General features: G+C 31.0%; 1 protein-coding gene and 1 long non-coding RNA gene across 22 annotated transcripts in view; one reads left to right on the forward strand and one right to left on the reverse strand.

Moving 5' to 3' along the window:
* Positions 1–526: 526 nt before the first annotated feature.
* Positions 527–23919, forward strand: part of LOC148230599 (furin-like protease 1) — a 313965-nt gene continuing 290572 nt past the window's right edge. For 8 of the 21 annotated variants that reach the window (XM_088194190.1, XM_088194196.1, XM_088194192.1 and 5 more), the window contains exons 1-3: positions 527–808; positions 14279–14357; positions 14476–14718. In XM_088194190.1, coding sequence (XP_088050316.1) covers positions 14539–14718 — 180 coding nt within the window. In that variant the 5' untranslated portion in view covers positions 527–808; positions 14279–14357; positions 14476–14538. Of the gene's footprint in view, positions 809–14211; positions 14719–23919 lie in introns of those variants that run through there. The other 13 variants (XM_088194191.1, XM_088194197.1, XM_088194193.1 and 10 more) reach the window with 4 other exon arrangements.
* On the reverse strand, positions 14441–17724 carry LOC148230600 (uncharacterized). Its single transcript, XR_015810929.1, has 2 exons — positions 16205–17724; positions 14441–14778 (listed from the first exon to the last, which is right to left on the reverse strand). It is a non-coding gene; the product is annotated as an uncharacterized LOC148230600 (long non-coding RNA).

The following is a 23919-nucleotide window of genomic DNA, read 5'->3' on the forward strand; positions in this document are numbered from 1 at the left end:
ACCAAGATCATGCGATTTAACGCCGTTGGATTTTTGTAGGATTACGTTAAGATCGTGTCTACGCCAACAAACCCGAAACGTTGAAGCACCTAAAAACCAATATCCGTCGAGATACTGTCAGAAATGTACGAAAAAGTCATCGAAAATTACATCGGAAGAATTGGCTGATACAAAAGGCCAAGCGGCAGCCATTTAATCAGTATTATTTTTCATAATTAATGAAATACTTGAAATAATAAAAAAATCCAAAGATATCCTTAAATTTGTGTTTTATTTATAAAGTTGGATATTACTTATGTTGATCAGCTGATGCAATGCCTTCTAATAAGATTCCGATATACCAAAATAGATATTCATTAATTTTATCTGAAATTGGAATACGTAAAAAGTGGCGATCGCATCACAAATCACAATAATAAGCAAGTAATCGAAAAAAAGGGAGAAAAAATGCCGGCTCTTGCGGCCCAGTTAACGGACCCGCGGCTGTTTATTACCGTCGCGCCTCATCTTCGAGTCTCGGTGTCTCAGTGCGGCTCCGGCTTTGACCGGGGCGGGTCGCGTTCGTGTGGGGGTATGCGCGCTTTACGTCGCGAGCACGTGCGAGTGCGAGTGCAGCGCCTCAGTACGTCAGACGAACCCGACGCGTGCGGACCGCCGGCTGCCGTCACGCGCCGCACTCTCGGTCGTTCTCAGCTGTAATCGGCGAAGACAGTGGGGCGCTACGCCCCCAGTGCCGACGCGCGCTCTTTACAGTTACGCGCCGCGTCGGGCTAAATCCGTCTCTGCTCACCGTCTCTACGCCAAACAGGTAAAACTGGCAAAAGTCGAAATACCTACGAAATACACTTCGATTCATAATTCGCGCCGGTGCTTATTCCTTTTCTTCTTCGCTGCCTCTTCTTCTTTTCGTTCGCGATTCTCGAATATTTTCATATTATGCTCTAGTGTCATATGGTAGGCGCGACACCAGCGCCCTAAATTTTGGACGGATCAATTCAGCAATAATTTTATTTTATTTTGAATCTAGTGTCGTTTTTAATTGTTTTCTATCGGGTGTGATGTTTAGCATATTAAAATATCTGTCAGTTTGAAAATGGCCCATTTTAAAAATATATTTTGTTTTCATTGTGCTTATGGACAAATGACAATAAATATTTTTTTTAAATATAAATAAAATGTGTATCGCTTCTTTGTATAGAGTGGTTAAAAATATATTTTCTTTTTAGATATAATACTTACATTGTGGTGTATTTTTAAATATTCTAAAATTACAGTTATTGTGTAATTAATTTAATCGCAACGTAGATAATTCATAAAAATATATATATGTATATATATTTTAATGTTATCGTAAAAACAGCATTAGCACATCATGGTATAAAATATATTTTCATTGTGCTTATGCACAAATGTAACATCAAACGCAATTATATTTTATTTATTTTTGTTAGAGGCATTGCCAATTTATATAAATACCGTTAAATATTTTAAAAATGTGTTTTCATTGTAGTAATTTATTGTCAAATGTCATCACTGTGTATCACTAATTTGTGTAAACTATTTATCTAGAATAGCTCACAAGATATGGGTGTTTTTTTATAACATACTTTTTCAATTATTGTAATAAAACTTTTATCAGCAATTATTCGCAAAGTAGATAATCGTTAATAATTCATTAACATATTTTTAAATATTAATTATGTTTAGTAATTATATAATAATTATATAATGCCTTAATATGTAAGTTTATATTTAAATTTTACATTTAAAAAACATTTTGTTTTTATTAAGATTTTCCACAAAAGTAACATCACGTGTGCTTATGTTTTATTTGTTTTCATAGATATATTTTATATTTTTTTACAATAAATAATGTAAAATATTTAAAACAATGTGATAGTTACTATATATTTGATAATTTATATATATTTTTTACATTTAATAAGGTTGAATATCGATAAAATCATTGTTTAAATCGAGAACTGCTGAGTTAATAATTCACAATTTTTTGTTATGTATTATTAAAATCTAATTGCATTTATTATACTAAAATAATAAAAAATAAGTTTATGATACTAATTATTAGTTATACATTAAACATTCTAATAAAATATTAGTCAGACAAAAAATTTGATTAATTAGATTGTGTATTGTTGTATCAATCTATCGTCATAAGGACGACATTGATAATTTATAATGTTGTATGTGGTATTAATAGTTTAATAGATATGCTCTACATATTTGTTAGATGCTTTCAAAAATCTAATTACACTTATTATTTAATATGTCATTTCATAAAATTTTGAAAGGATCAAATTAAAATGTATTCACACATACTATATTTAAATACGAATAAACAAAAATTGCAGTTCTTGTGTTGTATTTTCTTATATATTATCAAAAAATGATAATAGCGATTTATATAAATGTTTCGTTACGCAAATTATGTTTTATTTGTTTATATCAAAGGCAATTGACAAATTTTTATTTAACACATATACATATTCATTGTGCTTATTGTCAAAATAATGACATTTCGATTCTTTGCATTGCTTCAAAAATATAGCTCATGATCTGTTTATGTAGAATCAATGATTCACAAAATATGAGTGTTTCTCTGTGATATATTTTTTTATTACGTATATTACAAAATACTTTTTGTATGACATTACACGAAATTAATTCATTTATATAAGCCAGTTACTTATTAATAACCGGAAGAGCATAACTCTATTTTACAAATTAACAATTACTTATAACGTAGAGACTTAGCGTTAAATAATTTATTATAATATTAATTCAACGAAATTTTTAATTAATTTATTAACGTAAAAACAAAATAATAATATGAATATTTTTAAATCACATCTCATGAACTGTTTATGTAGAATTAACACTGTGTTGATGTGTGTTTTTATATTAAATTACTTTTTCAAACTAATTGTTCTCATTGTGAGATCAAAATCATAGAAAATCTTGATTCAAAGGTTAAAATTAGTAATTACTCACTAAGTAAATGACTACTGTTAAATAATTCGTAAAAATACAATTTGCAGCCAATTACTATCTGTCATAAAAAAAAAACACGTTCGCTTCATATTTATGAAATAATTTGTTTTCATTTCACTAATTGACAATCGTAACATTACGAGTGGTCATATTTTACTTGAATATTTAATTAATCTCAAGAAAAAAATATAATTTTTTTTTACTTTATGATTTTATAATTTTTATTTCTTTGGTATAATATAATATTATGATGCCATACTATTTAAATTTATGTAAAACACAATTACTAAATGCTTATTATTTAAATTTACGTTGTAAGTATTGTGTGGGCGTATATTTTTATTAAAGGATTTATTTTTCTATGAATATTATTAATATTCTATTATTTTTATGTATAAATAATGTATCTGACGTATTGTCGAGTAATTGATCAATTCTAAATGATAAAATTACACTTTTACCTGATTACACAAAAATTGGAATATTGGGTGAAATTAGTCCCTGAAAAAAATTTCTATGGAACTGCAATTGTATTCATTTCATATGAAAATAAATGTAATAGCTGCTACAAAAAATAATTGTGTAATTTATGGCGACATATTCCAACCTTTAAATTCGGATTGCACCCTAAAATGCGTTTCTTTGTGTATGGTAGGATTTCAAAGAAATTATTTATTTTAAAGTGTTAAAACAAGGGATAACAGTGATGTATAGTAAAATTTATAGTAAAATTTCAACTAGATTGAGTGAAAAGAAAATATCTCAAGTGAATTGAAACCACACACTGATAGATTGACTCGGTATAAAATCTGCAACCTTAGTTGGGTTTTATTACAGCTCCTATATTCACTGAACTTGGCCCCTTCCTACTACTACTTGTTTCTTTTAATGAAATACTTTTTGAGAGGAAAAAAATTCAATTAGCTAGAAGAAGTGAAATTGTCTAATATTGCGATATTCATTCGCGATATTAGGAAAATCTAGGAAAACCTAAGTGTGCAATTATCGATAGGAAGTTTATTTATTTAATAATCACTAGTTCTGATCTCCAGCACATAAGTAAAAATTAAAAAAGAAACATTGGGATCCATACGGGATTTGAAACCCAGGTCTTTCAGTAAGTTTTATTTTTTCGGTTTTGGTTTGGTATACTTTTTAAACTGTGATTTATTTAAAAGTTTTTTGAAGGATCTAAAAAAATGTTTTTTCTTTAAAATATCTAGTAATGAGTCAAATATAAATATTATTGTTATCGATTGTTTGCAAATTTGCGTATATAATATATTATTTTTCCCCTCTGATATATGTAATTATTGAACAATATAACTAAATAATAATAATTGTTTTCCCAAATATACATTTTCATCGACATTGACATGAAACTATTAATGAGATCGGTTAATTTTTTAATGAACATTAGTTTAGAACCGACCGAAAACTTGTAAATGTATACCGAGTGCTACAAACATATTTTAGAACCACAAAAATAACCATTATAACGATACTTATATTGTTACATTATGTGGTTTGTGAACATTTTTATGGTAGGTACTGATCATTATCACTATTTTTATCTTTAAATTTTGTGCCACACTAACCTATTTTTATATTTAACGTTTCAAATGAATGTACTTTATGATTAATTCGATAATATCATAAATATAATATTCTTATTATTGGTATTTTTTCTGATCTTAATCTTTAGTTTTTGTATTTTGTTGCGCGATTCTTGTATAAAGATTTATATATAAATAAATAAAACATGATCAGATGTACATAAAATGCATATATTTTTTACACGCGATAAAAAAGATTCTGCGCGAGATTCTCGAATTTGCAAAACCTACTCGTTATCAAATGTCGGTATCTTATCGTGCGAAAGTTTTTAAATCACAGTACGTCACAATTATGTTTGATGTACTTTACGAGATAACAAAGATTATTTTGTTCCATCGCTGGCAATATTATTATGACGAAATTGAAAGATGTTCATACAGCGTCCTTCTAAAGACGGATAAGCATATTTATATAAATAATATATTGTATAAATTTTGCCGTCTTATGTAATTTTTTTGAATCAGTAGCTATCTTCGAGGGAAGACTAATTGGCCTATTGTTCAACGCAGTCTACCCTTTGTAAACAACATCATGTACAATACATATAATTGAATGTAAAAAAGACAACATTTCTCAATACTTTTATAAAAAAATATTCAGCATATTGAATAATATGATTTTTTATACGACGTGTTGTTCCAATTTTGCATTGTTACGAAAAAATCTCAGGATAACGAGGTGTTTTTGGTTCAAAATACTAGAAGTGCTGGTACTAGAAAACATTATTATGGTTTTCTTTTTGCTACTAGTTATTATACATAAATACGTATTTTGGTTTTAAGAACATTACCTCGACATGGATAGGAAATAAATGGATTTTTTCAATTGCGTTGCACTACAATATTTTTGCTATAAGGAAAGGATAACTAGAAGTAGATTATTTGCTTAGAATTTTTAAAAAAAAAATTTTTTTTTTTGGTAGCAGTGTTAAATATATTTCGCTCGCGTGTTAATGCTTACTTTTTCTGGTTACTTCTTCAGTCAAACAAACCAGCGCACTACACATTATATTACTTTGCGACTATATTTTTTTAAATGAAAGTAGGCAAGTAGTTTTTATTGTTAAAGTGAGAGTCGGTAAATTTTAAAAAGACTTGAAATCGAGATATTATTGAAAAATAATTTAAAATACAGCTTAAATAAATATATTTAATCTTCGTGGAAAAACCCGTGCAAAATTATTGAATAGTGTTATTATATAAAATATATTTTTACTCATGTAATTACACCTGATTTACGTTTATTCTAATGCACTGTTGCGAATTCGATTCGATGTGAGTCTAGCCAGATTTTTTAACGTTCACAATAATTGCGGGTACCAATGATTTCCGGAATGTAAACACAATACGTGTATGTACACAACAAAAAATCCTGACCAAATTCGAAACGGTAACACACAATTGAAAATGACACACATCGGTTGATTTAACAAATCAATTCCGCTTCGTTTGCTTACCAACGCGATCGCGGTTAAAAGAATTGGCTGCTTTATGGAATGAAATTCCACCAAATCCATATTCCGTAATTGATTTTTGCGTTCTGTATTAATTTTGAGTTACGTATTCTTGAACCTTTCCCAAGAATATTTTATCGTAAACAAATTCTTTTATAAAACGTACGTAGGTGTGCAATATTACAAAGAATTTCGAGATTGGAGCGAATGACGTAATTCCGCATTTGCTTAAAAAATGTACCGTAAATTAACAGAAAAAAATAAGTTTAAATCCATAACATAAAATTTTCTTTATTTTGAAGTATTGATTAAAATGTTATTTTTTTAAATATATTATTTTTTAGAACTTAGAGGTAAATTTTTTTTTAGAATTTAAAGGTAAGATTTTTTTTATTACAAATTTGACCATTATGACTTGATATGTTTCACTATTGCGTCATGATGGCTATTATATAAATAATATTATACATTTAAAAACCGGATATGGTGCGCACATGAAATATATGAGCACCATCCCACCTATTTTTTTCCAGCTCCTCTTAGCTATCAGCGAAAACATCATAGTGTTTGGCAAGCTCGTTCAGAAGCTGGATGGCTCGTGCAAGAGGACCGTTAACAACGGACAAGAATAAGGAACGCGATCGCTCACAACCGAAAGTCGGCTAACATTTACGGATTGTCGATACCGCCCCATAACAGATTTAAAAAGCGCTTCTTTAAGTAGACACTACGCCGAGAATGAGCGCTCCTAGCAAAAAGGCACTAAGATACAAATACGGATACGGCCTGTACTCCCCCTTGTAGAGATATCTTATAAATTTTCTTCGAATTCTCAAGTAGTCAACAAGATTCCAGATAATATAGATATATTTGAGATACTATAGATAACGATATAGATGATATGAGCGAGGCGTATTGAAAAATGTAGTATGTTGGTGTAAAAATAAATAAATATTGGTTTCCTATTCAATGACAATTTTATGAACATATAATTATATAATAGTCAAAGCATTTGATTTATAATGTTTTTATTTTTATTATTAATTATTCAATTATAAATTAATTTTAAATCTTTTATTACATGGTTATTTAAAAAAGTGTTATTCAAAAGTGATTTCGATGTTTTTAATAAAAGTTTCTCTAGCTAGAATGTTCCTACAGATCGTAGGAATAATCTGATTGCATACGAGCTCGAGAAAATGATATAATATGGTACTTTATGACACTAAAGGCCAGACAGAAGTCCATCTTCATAGAAAATATAAATCACTCTGTAATAAGGAGTTCACAACAGATCAAATAAATAAAAAAACAATTTTAAATCATCTGCCTGAAGAAGAACTTGAACTTGTAATTGTCGTTAAAATATAAATTATTGATGTGGATCTGTTACAATATCACCTTGAGTGTATATTGGCTAGTTTTTATTTCAAGTGCAAATAACTTAATAAAGTATCTTTATTACCACCATTCTGATACATATCTTATGAAAATTGCCAATTTTAAAAATATGAACTAATATTTAATAAGGCATTTTAACAACAAAATATAACTCCATCGTCTCTACAAGCTGCACTGCAAAATATCTAAAAGTAGCCACACAATAATGCTATTAAACTATCATTAATAAATAACGTGAAGAACAAAGGGCTCAGGTTGGACCCTCGAGAAGCCCCCCCTAGGGGTGAAATATTCTTCTGACAATCGGCCGCCATAAGTTACGAACTTGATACGATCGCTCAAATAACTCGAGAATAACCGAGTTAAATAATCCGAGCAACCGTGGTCCGATCATTTTTTTACTAACTACCCATGACAAACCTTGTCAAAGGCTTATTCTAAATCCGTATATACGACGTCTACTTGTATTTCCGCACCGAGAGATTTTGTCACCGTTTTGGTGAAAAACAGAAGGTTAGAAATAGTGGAACGGGCGGGACAAAACCCATGCTCTTGATATAACAAAACTTTCCGGAAGTGATTGAAGACATCTATGGATAATTAGTTTGAATAATTTAGCAGGATCTGATAACACTGCGACAGGTTTTTAGTTAATAATGCATAATTTATCACCCTTATTATGAACTTTGTGCATTTCCAAGGATCAGAAGACGATGACTTCTCCTAACGATGAGAATCAGAGGAAAAATATTTTTTAATGGAGCGGCGAGAAAATCCGGAACCAAATCAGGCACAGAAAAATGCCAACGTCTTCTACTAATATTGCAAATCCTAGTAGTAAGCTATTATTTGTAGATCGTTGCTCTTGAAAGTTGTAATAAAAATATATACCTACACCCGGAAACGACATTATAATTTTTATTGTAATATTGGTTTATTATAATCCAATAAAAATATTTGCGTATTCTGATATAAAATACAAGTATTCAAATTGAAGATTTGTAAAGTATTATAGTAATATGGATTATATATTAATAAAATATATTATGTTTTTTTATTAAAGAGTATTTAAAAGTTGAATGATTTAAAATATCATTATTACTTGTCTCTTCAAGTGACAGTACTAATTAGTTACATTAAAAAAAGTGCCATACATTTAAACTATTATTTCATAAGCACTCGTGTCCCACTTTTTACGTTAAAAGGATTTTATATAATAAAACTTATGTTTAAAAACACTAAGTATGTAATAATTGGGCTAAATTATGATATAAAAATGAAATGTGAATATAAAATTGCCAATTTATTTTAAAATATTATACAATTAAGAGCTGTCTCAGCTTTCTTTTTTCTAAGTATTATTATTATTAAAAATAAATCATTTTGACCTAAAATTTACCCTAGGTTATTTTTAACTTGTAGGTATATGAAAATATATTTGCCACATTTATAAAATAATAATATTTAATCTAAATGTTATTTAGATGTAAGATACAATTGTTTTATTTTTATGTACTTTAAATTATGTGCTAGAATGATTAAAAAATTATATTATGTACGGGAAATGTATATAAATTACTTTGCCTTAGTTCGCAGTTGGACGAACATATTGCAGTTGGACGAAGTTCAATGACTATTTATCATATAAACGCTTTAATGTAAGAGTGTATTATATTTACAGTATAATTTTCATTATTTACAGTTAAATCAGTTTATATGTAATGTTATGGTGTGATTAGTTATGAATATTATCACAAATCCACATTATATATAAAGCGTAAGAAATATTATTTTATTATTGAATTCATGTTATCGAAGGACTTGAGTTGCTTTTATGTTTTTACTTTGTTTTTTACGGAACCACTGCGTCCGCGCAGTATGGAAGCCAGTAGTACAAAAACTATCGGACGGGAGTTTCCCGCACGGATTGGGCCCAACATTTCTTGGCCATTATAACATCAGTAATTGCCCTGTCCCAAATAAAACAGAACCATAATCAAGTACTTGCCTTTGTCGATACATAGATTATTGACAAAAAAATTGTATAACTGAAATGTGGGTTTTTGAAATTTTGGAGTTTACTGCTCTACGGCTTTGTTTTGTGTGTATCTGTAGGTCACATAAACTCGCACACATGCCCGAAAAAACACACAAGCGTTCGGTAGACAAACGCGATTGTTGATCGGGCCTGCGTCGAATCCAATTCGCGATAATGGATTATAAATGTAGTGAAAAGCGTTATTTCCCCTTTGGGATTGAATTTCCCGTTGATTTTCCAACCGCGCCATTTTCGCAAATAATTATTTAACACCTTTGGCACCGATTTCAAAGCACGCCAAGATTTCTGAAAGCATACGAGGGCAACCCGCAGGGCGATTTTTTTATTTTCGGTTTCTCTCCTATCCGAGCAGGTGATATAGTCTGAGCTGAAATTTATATTTGCCCTCTCGAGTGCCATATCTTATAGTTTACAGCCTCTGCTCTGTTTTCCAACTTTTCCGCTCGGAAAAGTCCACCTTTTTATTTTATAACTTTCGCGCATTCGACCCAAGAGTGTTTTATACTCTGCGCTTTAACGTTTTTTGGTGTGTATATGTATGACTAGTCGAAAATTTGTATATTTAACGATTTGTCAAAAAGTTTGCCACTGTTGCCAGTCTTTATTGCCGTTTCTCTAGATTTTTTCTTACGTGTGCTCCAAATGGCTGTTATCTACTTTGCGTCTTGCTCTTAACTTTCTTTGAGTCATGTTGTTGATTACATTACAATAAAATAGACAACCCAATCAATACTCAGATGTTCACTCGATAAAGTAGAACGTTATTTCCTTTCATTTTTAACCTTGCTCTTATAACACGTTATTTATTATATTATATTAACGTGCATATATATGAAATTACATATTTATTTATTTATCAGATCTTACCATCATGACTGTCAAGGTTTCCCTAATGCGTCGTGATGGCCATTATACAAAAATGCACACCTTAAATAGATTCGCAACATCATATAAACATATGTATTTTTAATTCAAATTTTCTACAAAAATGCTATTTCAAAGTGCCTTTTTCAATCTGAATTCGGTTTTATTATTAATTTTGATCTAAATTTGTCCATTGGATAACGAATGAAAAATAATCAAATACTCGAAACTTTTTTGTACGACTTCAAAACAGATTGTAAAGCAGCAAAAACTGCTCGTGAAAAACAATGCTTTCAAGAACGTACGGGGAATGGTGTGAAAAAAATGTGCTGGAAACGAGAGCATTGAAGATGAAATAGGTCGTGGGCGTCTTTCTTCAGATGATAACAATTAAAAGTGTTTGTTAAATCAGAACCTCGCTCAATACGAGAGTTTGCACAATAGTTAGGCGTCAGATTTTCAATAACAGTTCTGTGCCACATACGATAAAAATAAATGACTTGATTGGGTGCCGCACAGACTGAATGAAGAACAGAATATACCGATATGAATTTTATTCTGCGCCTCTTTTACGCAACAGAAACGATTTATGTAACGTGCAACGAAACGTGGATCCTACATAGCAACAGAAAGCGGTTCTCACAATCGATGGACTAAAATGAAGCAACTGAATTTCAAGAAAAATAAAATTATAGTTTAGTGGTCGACGCTCGGTTTAAAGCTGAGAGTTATTGTTAAGAAATCGACAGAATACTCCAAGAACTGCGACATCTGGTCCTCGTACTAGTTAATAGAAAAGGTACAATTCTATTTCACGACAATGCGCGACTACACATCGCACAGTTGGCTTTCTAAAAGTTGAATGAATTGGGTTATGAAATATTGATTCATCCATCATACTCAATAACAGATTATTACTTGATTAAGAAATTCGACAACTTTTTATAGGTTCATTCTCAACCAATCTGCCGTCGAAAATGCAGCTTTTTCTACTATATATCTTTACATATATATGTAATTAAATAACTATTTGTTAATAAAATAATACTTATGTCTTATTCATACACGTTCATTGTAATTTATATGTTTGAAACATGATAAATAATATGAAATATGGTAATTGAATTTTGAATTGAAAGCGTACAGGTCGTTCGTAGTTACTTCGATAGATCCGTCTTGAAGTCTTCGATACATGTTCTCGAGGGCGTGTGACGAAGGTGATGCTTATGAAGTGATGAAGTCCGTTGAGCGAAGTAGTAGTTCGAGCGTCAGGGCGTAGTCGAGTCGAATATATCTAGTCCGTTTCTGTGCTGCGTTATATACACCGTCGTGTGAGGATTGTACGAATGCAGGCGTACTTCCCGACGGCTGCTAGGTCCGCGGGCACGCTTGCTATACTTCGTGTGCTGTGTTCGTGACTATTGATATGTATTTTTATCAAAATCATTTATCAGTTGCCGTCTCAGAAACTTTTGAAAATAATATATTGGATTGAGCACAAGCCAATTATATAGCAATAAATATATTTTACAGAAATTAAAATATTACTACACTTTTTCTTATTGTATTTTAATTGATTAGGTTATCGCAGTATATTATATAAAAAGGCATGATTTAATTTAATGCGATACTCATATTGTTTACTTTACTATTGTTTTTTATTTTGTTATTATTATAATAATATCGTGTAAGTCTCACAAACATTATTATGATTAATTTTACGCGCACATTACATAACATGTTTATAAAAAATAGGATCATAATTTATGGAGAAGAAGTTTTATTTTAAAGTTCTGTTTTTATATTCGCAAAATCAATAGGTTAAACCTGGCGGAACCCCTATAAATTATACAAAAAACAATGTCTTTTTTTTATAGTTTTGACCGAAAACCGATTAAAAACGCAAACTTCAAATTCGTCGGCTGAATCATAAATTCCTTGCGTTCGCTGCTGTCAATAAATTATTGACAGCGCCGGTATATTTCTTTCGCCACCGGCAAAGGTTGAAAATCGCCAATTTTTGAACGCGTAAAACTTCACCGAAATCTGCGGTCATATCTATAATTGCCGAAGTTTCGTGCGTAAAAACGATTCCGCAAGTTTTGATTGTGGCGATTTAGGGGCCCCCTGTAACAAAACGCTTTCCTAACTATTAATTTTGGTGCAAAACATTCGAAAACTTGAATTGCGAAAACGGTTCGCCTCAAGAACAAAAAATATGATTATACGATTTTAGAAGTCCATAACCAATTTCTTTAAATGCGTCGAATATAAACTGTAATAATATTAATGTTGGTGTGAAAATTGTAGATAATGTAAATTTTGCATATATTGTAAAATTATAAATATTTTTAATAAACTTTAATAGTATCTAATATGTAAAAGCGCTCATAATATGGCGCTAGTCGATCGTAAGGAAGCAACCATAATGATTGTTTATTATCATGGCAACAAGGTAATTCATAGTTAAATATGAATTTTAACGTAATATTACTTATTTTTAACATATTAACTAGCTTGTACGTAGTTACTTTTTACTTTATTAAAAACATATTTTTAATATGATTCATTGGTTAATTTATTATTAAGTAAAATACCCTTATATAGTACTTTTTCTTTTATTGTAAACTAATTACTTACCTACTTATTTATAAAGTATCACATTCAATAAGTAAGTCCATAACGTATATATTTATATCTACTTTTTTCTTTCAATATTCTTATATTGTTCTAATTACGTTCTTAAACTTATTCAATCGTATTGCATATTTATATTTGCTAAATATGTAATAATGACCTATTCTACAGCAAGAATACATATTAATTTGTAACAACGTGCTTCGTCTCATAAAAGTAGTAACCGGTATAGGCGTTCTATTTTAAGCAATCTACAGGTACATTAAGAAATGTTGAGATTTGTCTTGCTATACGTGCATCAATTGAGGAATTCGAAGACACTGTGCTTTGCAAAATCTACTTAATTCTCTTGTAATAGAAAATGTATAAAAAATATTTCTTATTACGGGTTTTGAGGCCAAAGGGGGGTGAGACTTTGCACCCAAATATGCGCTCGTAACAGTAAATTTTATAAACATATATCATAAATTATCACATATATAGAGAAACATAATTAGGCAGTGAAGTTGAGATGACAGGTCTATGAATTCGTATCACGAATGCGACTTTTGAAAGTCGGAGAGTCTTCGCTGGCATGTCGAGCTGTATTTTTGTCGGCTGTGATGTTTGAAATCTGTTGTAACGATCTCTGGACGATCCGCTGATGTTTTTTGTGTCGATGTCTCCTGGCTCGTATCTGCTATTAACTTATTATTATTCATTTATTTAATATTATTTTTGTATTTATCGCTTTAAGATCCCTTAAAACTTACGGTTACAATCAAATTTATTTTTCGTCCAAATGCAAATCCGTTTTTCCTATTCACAAACAAAGAATAGTGTGTGAAGAGTGTATTATAAAGATGTACTGATTTGCGTATTGAGGTTTTAATATTAATTGTGAATTAAAATATATAAAATAATTTACTGCAACAGCTATGTCATTAATTAATTGCAAAGTTGTTTATCTGGTAAATGACAAAAAATGTTATTTTTTTCAAATAATATACACATTACTGTTTGATCACATTTTTTTTATTGCAATATTTTATTTATTCAGTATTATTAATGTTGTAGATTTTGCTCTGTATTGCCGTTGAACAAATTAACTTTTACCTTATTTACCGATTTACAAGTGTTTTTCTATTACGAGAGAAATGCATATAAACCGCATATATCGACCCAATGCTTCAGTCTTGGTATATGGTTTGAAGATTTTTGCTCGGTTAATTAATTTCGTTATTTTTTTTCTGTTTCAGATTCTTCGGATTGGGTCGCAATGACATCATTGAGATGAAAACTAATTAAACCGCAGTTCGTTAACCGCGTAGCCTATTAGTTCGTATTATATATTATATTAAACGTAATTAAGTCAAATGATTTTTTCGTTATATTCATAAAAAAACGCAGCGTAGTCAAACTAAATACCGTAAACTATTTGCCATTTTATTTTTAGTCTCGCCGGTACTTAATTTAGTGAAGTAGTTAATCGAAAAGGCCGAAACAAATTCTTGACACAATGCATAACCCCAGTGTGTTTTGGTGCGTCGTTATTGTGGGATTTGTAGTGTTTCTAATGGAAAAAGAAGTCGTGGCCACGCCTGGCCACTACACTCCGACTTGGTCAGTGCACATTCATGGAGGAAGAGAAGTCGCCGATCAGGTGGCAGCCGAGCTCGGATTCGACAACTTGGGAGAGGTGAGTCAATAAACTTTTCTGTCATACCCAGAGTTTATCATACACATATAATGTATAGCTCTAGACATGGAACTTGTCCTATTGCAATAGTGTGAGTAAATATGTATACTAATCTGCACTGATTGGACCCTGTAAAATATTTTTTGACGTAAAGACTTTTTAGTGGACGGCGATAACATAGGGATGGTTTAGGATCAAGCGGTAGCGGCGAAATACTTTCCCTCTCGCTCGCTCGCGTGTTAAGTGACTAGAGTGAGTGAGAGATAGGGCATTCGGACCGTATCCCCTTATCGCTCACACACTCTCGTCACTTAACACGCGAGCGAGCGAAAGGGAATGTATCTCACCATACGCGCCTGTTGGTGTTAGGTAGAATGGGTGTGAGTCAATAGGCAATTGGCACAGAGCAAAGCTGTCGTCTGTTGAGTACACGGTGTTTATCAAGTATTGAGATGTCGGAATACAGCAAATTAGGGCAAGGAAGAGCATTATCGGGACAAACTAAAGAAATGGCTTTAAACGCATATACATATTTTAAAAAGATGGACGATACTAGCAAATCGGTAATTATTGATAAAATGACAATAGATTCAGTAAAAAAACTAGTGGAAGAAAAAATAAATATCATAACTGCCAACGAATGGAGTAATGTCTGCCGAAATGCAATAAAAAATGAAAAAAAATATGAAATCAACGATATTGCCATGGATGATATTATGAATAATATGAATTTAGTGTTACGTGTAAACGAAGATTCATACTATAGTCCAGAATATTCCTTTGATGGATAGATTATTTTGTCTGCAATTTTTGTATTAATTATATATGTATGTATTTTTTATAATTTGTGTTGTGATTTATATTTAAATAAAATATTTTAAGTTAATAATCTACCTTGGCTTTTACATAATTCTTACACTAAGATATATAATAAACCAAAATTCTGGAAACTGCTTTATCTTTGTTTTATCTTCATGCGATCACTTTAGTTAACTGATAAGTTATTTTTATGTGACAAAATGGTAAAATTAGGACGCACTCAAGGTTGTCATTCACGTATTTAATACATTTTAAAATCGTCATAATTTCTAAAGTATTTAATATAATTTAATAAAATTTTAAATTCTAAATTCACCATATACATACCAAGTTTACAAATTCTAAAGATCCATGGAAGAACCATTGATATTATCTTAGTAAAACTATCACAATGCGACAAGTAAGACAAAAAAAATCCCTTCCGCCAGCCCCATGTTAATAAACCATCCCTATCCAGGTATAAAAAATGGTTTGAACATAATTGCAACAAAAAAACAGTCCATTGAAAATCTGACATAAATACGATCTGTTTCATTTAATATTCAAAAATAAATGCTACAAAAAAATAATATTAGAAAATAAATTAATAACAAAATGTAAAACATTCATCAAACACCCTGTGACTCACACACACGCAATCGGACAAGTTCTGAGTCTAGAGCTCTACGTCGGATTGCGAAATTTTCGGTCCGGAAGGTGCGAGATTAAATTTTGTCGGTTGGGCTTGAGGCGACGGAAGTTGTAGAGAAGTCGTGAGGTGAAGTTTTAAAATTATCCAGTACGATGTATGTGTGTGTGTGTACGTGTGGTGCGTGTCAAAACGTGACTCTTCCCCAATTGAGTTGAAAATTGATTTTATTTTGCATTGATTGAAACAGTGTTTTAAAATATTATGAGGATGCGGGATATATTAGCGTGTTAAAGAATTATCCTTACATGAAAATTAAGGCGTTAAGCGCAAAACTTTATATTTAATTTAATTATATTTGAAAGAATTAGGTAAATTTTATTAAAATTATTTGTAATTATTTGGTAAATTTTATTAAAAATTATTTACTTTTGAAAATAAATGTTCAATTTGATTTCTTTATAATAATAATAAATGTATTCTATTGGTATATTTTATAACGCGTAAACCAACATGTTATAATTTAATTCTGCGTCGTTTCAATTCTGCGAAGTCGGGTAAGGTACATTTAAAACTGTTATCTCGGTTAATTCAAGCCTGGATCAGCTTAGGTTTTTCCAGATTTTCCTAATCTCATTGATGAGGTGATTAATTAAATTGAATTAGGTCGTAACCTATATTTATATATAGCTATACTATGAACTCATCGGAGTGTTGAACTAAAAGTAAAATTTGTGCATAAAAAGTATTTATTGAATAGTTTGTATAAGATTATTTTAACTTCCTAATAATGAAATTAATAAATATTCACACTATAATTTTAGTTTTTAAACCGCAAAAACACAGTCCTAACAGTTAAAAACAAGTTTAATATTTGTTAACAAAAAACCGGTATTTTCATTGTTTTAATAACGATGTTACATTGCTCGGTAATATCAGGAAAAAGTAATATCAAGGATAGGCTCACAATATTTCACAAAGATCTACTACTCTTGTACTTCCCTTAAACAAAGCGTATTTGACCTCGTTGTATGATATTTTAGGATATTTTTTGCAAAAAACTGCTATTCTACTTTAAGAAACTGTTTTGGTTTTCTTTGGCTGCGCAGCAAAAATGTATTTTTTATGGCATTTTTTATTACAGCTCTAGTAGCGTGGTTTAAGTTCCGAAAATGGCACACCAAGTGGTTAATTAATAAATTATTAGTTCTGCTAGTATAAATACAAGATCGGTTCTTAAACTACGCATAATGACTATGTGAATGAGAATAAAAGACGTTACGATTGGTGACTATGACGGTCACGGTCGGTAGTTCGAATGTATAAAAATAATCAATTTATCCCATCAAACTGATCTTGACCTTGAATGCGATAAACTCAACTCCTAAAATATGCTTTAAAAAATATGTGAGAACCGATTCATTGTTAATATTATTTTTGTATAAAATATAAAGTAAATGTATTTTCGTTTGAAATAATACAGCGATGAAGGGGGTCTCGTTAGCCCAGTTAACCTAATTAATAATTAGTGAAGGTCCAAAAAAGTTTTTCAATGATACGACCCATTATTCGCACACTGTTTACGATTAAAGATAAACGAACATACATACGTTAATGGAAATATTGTGTTTTCAATAATATAATATCAATAAAGAAAAGGGTACAATATATTGTTATATATTTAACTGGTCATAATTAATCTTTACCCAAATGTCAGCAACTATTCGATTTTAGTTTATTGTTTTATTATATTATTTCTTGATGGTGGATAAGAATATAAATAAATAATAAACTAATACACACTTGTATCAATCATTTCGGTTTTAAACCGACGCCCGACGTATTGCGTCAGAGGCAGCGCTTTTGTCATCGTTTCTCAAACTGTTTTTATGCAATATTTATTTTACTAACATAGTATTTTTTTTAAATATCAGTAAAATTAACTTATAAAACCATTATAAATAAGATTTATTTAATATATTTTATACCCACCATATTGTTTATAATATTTATAGTTTAAATATTTTATTCCATCGACATTTAATTTCATCTCAACAAGCCAAGGTCGCCATACCAAAAAAAACGGCACCATGTCCACTCTATTCTGGTTGACGACCTAAGAACAACTCTCCGGTTGAAACGGGTCAAAATTATGGCATCCCTGGCACCTATTCTTAACCATTTGGACGCGTTAATCAGAAATTAATATTATTTAAAAAAAATATGTAAATTTTACTGTGTTACTATGTTTATTTACTCTGATTTTATTTATTTAAGATTATATTAAATGTGTATTTAAAAAAAATACCTAAAATCATTTTATTACTGATTTTTAGCTTAGAGGTAAAAAAATTAACGCAAAGAGTGACTTTAGTTGATTTGCGTTTAAAGGGTTTTAAGCAACGTTTGATAACCCAAGATTTCTAGTGGTTCCAAAAAACATTTTTGTCACCTTTAAGAGGCAAACTTAAAATCATGTAATAAATTATTTAAATTGCTACTGAAAGATACCTACAGTATTGTTATACACACTGTTAACGCATTGCTAACATCTGTTTTGTTATAGAGATGGATAATGGATGAAATATTGTCAGATTAATTGAGTTAACTATTAAATTGCATATTAGCTGTAGATTATTTTTTCAAAGAGAACTATATTTTGTATAAAAATGATTCGTACCTACGTATATATTAATATTTTAATTAGTATATTTAAATATAAACTTGTTCTTAATTGTTTACTTGCATTCCAACATTTGCACATATGTATGAATCTATGCATATTGGTACATATGTATATGATAATTTCATCGAATGTTGATAATACACTTAGAAATATTTATATTGATAATAAAATCTTGAATGACCTACTCATTCCTGAAATTCCAACTTCACAATAAATAGCTATCTGCGAATTCCGGTTTTAATATTAAACTGGTATATATACGCAGAATAGCTGTAGCTATGCGTCCTGTCTCATATCTAATCGACCAGATACGATTGTCACCGGTTTTTAGCGTGTCAAACACACATCACACAAAGTCATCTGTCGCCCTTGAACGATCCGGATGACATGTTTTGTGGTTGACAGGAAGCGTGAAACGGAACGTGTGTGCCGTACACGTTCTACTAGGAAAAATGCTAATTGCACGACTAGTTTTTTTCTCTCTCTCTTTAATCACGTTCATTGCCGCTGCACGGCCATTAACTTGGAGGTAGGTCTTAGAGATAAGTGTCGGTGAATTGTGCTCAAATCCACTCTCCAGATAACGAAATTTCAAGGCTACGTTTGTACGTCGCTATAGCAAATGCCAGAGCAAAGAGCATCCACTTGTCACTTAGCTATGTTGCTTGTTTAGGGCTGTCAGATGGGCGACCGTTTGATAAATATTGACATTTGTACCGTCTATAGACTAAAAGGCAACCCAGAAGGATTTTCTTAATCTTCTCCGTGAATACTTGAATTTAAATTATGGTTTTGGTAACCCTGATTCATTGTATTACATTATAAAAAAATGGCACACTTAATAAATCTGAGCGCTGATTTATACAGTTGTACCATTCAACTTTATTTTTATAATATAAAATTAAATTAGGCGCATGCCGTGCGTTCCTGGCGCAACGCCATATAATGTTTTCTCGCAAAGATATTGATATTGCTTAATTATTGTCTATGTAAACTGCACCTAAACTCTTAACTGCGTAATATTTATTCAGGACTAATCAAATCATTATGTTTGTCTTGCTTCAGTAATTGGAACGATACAGAGCAAATTAACATGGTTTCTGCACAAGGGTATCGTGAATAGATAAACACGTCAAATTGATTTAGATCTGATTCAGTACCATGTCAAATTGCCTATTATTACACATGCTTGTATGTATGTAAGCTTAATATTATTATATTAGGGATATTCGCAATTTATTTTGAAACTCACATTACACATATATTTATTTTTAAAGAAATTTACCATAAACTTCTTTTGATGAACCTAATAAGTTGCACTTTAGTGAAGCATACTCGTAATATTGCTGCGACTGCGGTCTTACAAATTCAATCACGTCACGCAGACCTTAGCAGAAACAAGGGTTCTTTTCATGTTTACTAGCCTCGCATCTTTACTTTCTAAATAGCGCTGGTACTAAGTAAAATTAAAATGAGTGCCATTACGATGGTGTTTCAACCGTACAACATCGTTATTTTAGCCATTTAGCCATTTTCTAATAATTGGACTATGTAACCCGAGGGAGGTATCGAGTAAATAAGTAATTACGTTAGCAGCACGTTCTGAATCCTTTTACAGTTATTTACTGCTCGGCGTGTGCAGTAGGCGGGAGCTGTATAAACATTAGCAATTTTTCCTTTCCTCTCTGCGTTAAGTGAATATAACGAATAATTAACGAGACTCGAGGGAATTTTCATCATATGCGTGCTCAGGCAGCTATTAAAATTCAAATTGCTTAAAGTGTCTCTTAGATGAATTCCTCCGCCAAAAAGGTAGATACTGGGTATCACTTCGCTTTTTAAAGCTCGGCTGCCTTCTCTGGGGCGCGAATAAATTGAAAAGAACAACATGAAAAAAAACATTTCTTTATCAATTTGTGCTTGGCAAAGTGGAGTGATCTGTAACAAAATTCGCAGATAACCGGTATCCGTGTTTAACCCTTTTTGTATCTTATTAAGGTTCGTGTGTTCATTGTACGACTTTGTTCATGGCGATTTATTTGCTCTGTTTCACTTTGGGTATTTATTTATTTGACTCTTTTTGGGCTCGCTTAGTGAAAGGGAGAGTCAAACGAAAACATTAAATATATATATTTTTCATAATTTATTGAGTCAAAGTAGCACACTATAGTATTAACTTTCTGCGTTCGATATAAGCACTTTAGCGTTTATTACCATAAAACAGTGGTTCACAATACAGATCCTGTCAAGAAACCGCAAAATATATCAGTATTTAAAAAAAAAATTTTCGGAGAAAAACATTTTATATAAAAATATAATTAAGTACGTTATGCGAAGATATACTGTATCGTGTCGAAGTTCAGTGGTTTTCTTGTGTAAAAGTAATTATATAATTTAATAACGAACTTCGCTTCTATATTTAATACAAAAAATCCGATGATTTTTCATGTGTTTTGTTTCATCTGTGTAAAAGTAAATTAACCAGAATTAATATTATATGAATTCTAAATAACAACATTCAAAAGCTTTCTTCGTTAATAATCAAGTATGTACCTACACATTTTAATGCTTATATGTTCCTACTAAAATATATGAGCACCATTCCATCTATTCTTCCAGCTCATAGCTATTACTGAAAATATCCTTGTGTTTAGTAAGCTCGTTGAAAAGCTGATTGGCTCGTGTAAGACGACCGTTCTCAAGCGTTAACGACCTGGCCGCGACGGGTAAGGATAAGGGACGCGATCGCGACTATTGGGTCGAAAGTAGTTGAGCATTTTTAAGTTAAAATTAGTTTGCAATAATTATCAATAGTTTAACGATTTCTAATCCTTCAGTATTGTTTTAGTAAATTAATGCCAAAAAAATCGACAGTCCTGATATCATTTCAGCTGATATACTTAAAAAAATACAGAACATTATCGCACATCCGCTGTTGTTTTTATCTGCTGATGTATGAAAAATTACGAAGGCGATTCCCATACATAAAAAGAAAACAAAGCTATGATAGAGAAATATGGGACTGTGTCATTTTTTTATTATCAGCGCTATCCAAACTATTTGAATTCATAACTAATATATTGATTGATCAAATGTTTTTCCAATTTTGTGACGAAAAATCTCCATATAGGCAATTACGCATATTTCATCTCCACTTATTTTTAATAAGCTTTTGATAAAGTTTATCATGCTTAAATTAATAAAAATGGATATGTTTAAGCTTTCACAGAAAATGATTTTAAACCATACTTTTTAAATTGTTAATATATTTAATATGGGCAACACAAGTCGTCTGAATATACTGCTACATCATGAATATCTCAAGGTTCTATTAATATTGGATAAATAATATTTTTTTCTGTTTATTAGTAGTTATGTGTAGTTACAAATTCTTACTTTTCGTCGATGAACTTAAATTAATCCTCAAAATATACTCCATTGAGGACTGTAAAAAAATTTAATTTAAGGTGCGTGATTATTCGATAATAAATTACCATTTATCATAAAAAATGTTATTGCATAACATATTCTTAAGTTAAAGCACGACTTAAATTTGATAAAAAAAATGGGTAACAATGTGTTTGTAACCGTTTGCGTGTCATATTTTAAAATTACTACATATTCCATCAGCGCATAGAAAACACAACAAAACGATTTTGGTATCAATTAGAGGTTCGAGGTCACTGTGTGCCTTGTATAACCACCTAAAGTACAGTACCCTCGAGCATACTTCTCTAGTGTGGTCTAGCCAAATAATGCAATTGACTGATTTACATATATAAGAAAAAATAAATATTATGCATTTTTATTTTTCACAAAATTTCTACAAAATATGATTACCTCGGGTTGCGTCGATGAGTATACTTTGGAAAACACTTCTTTAGGTTAGGTCTTCATATATACATAACTTGTGCCTTTTCGGAACTTTCTATTACTCTTGCTATAAGAACATATTGTATACTACATCATCGGACATTCGTCATCGATGATTTTCGATAGCTTCTCATATATTTCATCGTTTCAAAAGATAATGTTAGTGTTTGAAATTTTATCGCAATTTTAAGGTTTTTATTTGACCCATCCTCCATGTATTTAGCTGAAAGCTTTTTCAAGTTTTTGTTTAAAATTTTTTATTTCCATAAGCAAATCTCTGTATTTTATCCGCCTGTAAAAACACCGTATCGATTCTGAAATGAAATCAAAATACATAACTGAAATTATGCATCTCAAAATAAAGTCACGTTTTTGCGTCGACTTTCGCCGCCGGGCGTCGGGTATATGCTTTGACGAGCTAAATTCACTACGTGAAGTTACTAACTGATAAATTTAAAACTTTACCTTCACCAAAAAGCGTCGGCGATAACCTTCCCGATCAAAGCGTCATAAAACTTTCAAAATCGATATAAACCCGTCCGTGTCCGATATTCGTTTGACCGTGTGTTAATGGTGTATTAAATCAATTTTTCCCGAGTATGGTGGTCCGCTCCATTTAGTACGAGCTTCTGGTTCCCTTTGGCGAATTATTACAACACAATGGCCCCGGCGGATGAATAATGTATAGTTTCTCGTAAAAATAACATACGCGACGTCTGTGTCCCCTGAACTTTAGGGGAGGATTACGTAGTCGCGTCACGTAAATCAAAAAGCTTCCGCGTAACAGTACGCAACGAATCGGCTAATCAAGAAGGGTTGAAAGTTGGATAATGCAGGTAAATCACCCCCTGTCCGTTGGCTGGAAGTTTTAGAAATTCGGTTCCGTCGGTCCGAGAGCATTGAGGTCTTGGTTCGCATCATTAGCATATTATCGAACAACGCCAGCCTCTCTGTATACCTTTCGGCATTAACGAGGGAAAGATTAGCGTGCCGAAGCCACCATATTGACAGTATTGAGATTATATTACTTACGATGTATTATATTTTTGTCTTTAGATATTAAAGTTCCACGATTTTCATCTAAAACCATTGACTTGAAAATCGTCCATTAAGTATCCTTATTATGTTTCATTGCGATTGTCTTTTAATTAGTAACTTCAATTGTTTTGGCGTCACTACCTTTTTAGGTTCAGTA

Source organism: Plectrocnemia conspersa, unplaced genomic scaffold (genome assembly GCF_051122295.1).
Source record: "Plectrocnemia conspersa isolate PC_06_02 unplaced genomic scaffold, ASM5112229v1 ptg000010l, whole genome shotgun sequence".
Taxonomy (NCBI): Eukaryota; Metazoa; Arthropoda; class Insecta; order Trichoptera; family Polycentropodidae; genus Plectrocnemia; species Plectrocnemia conspersa.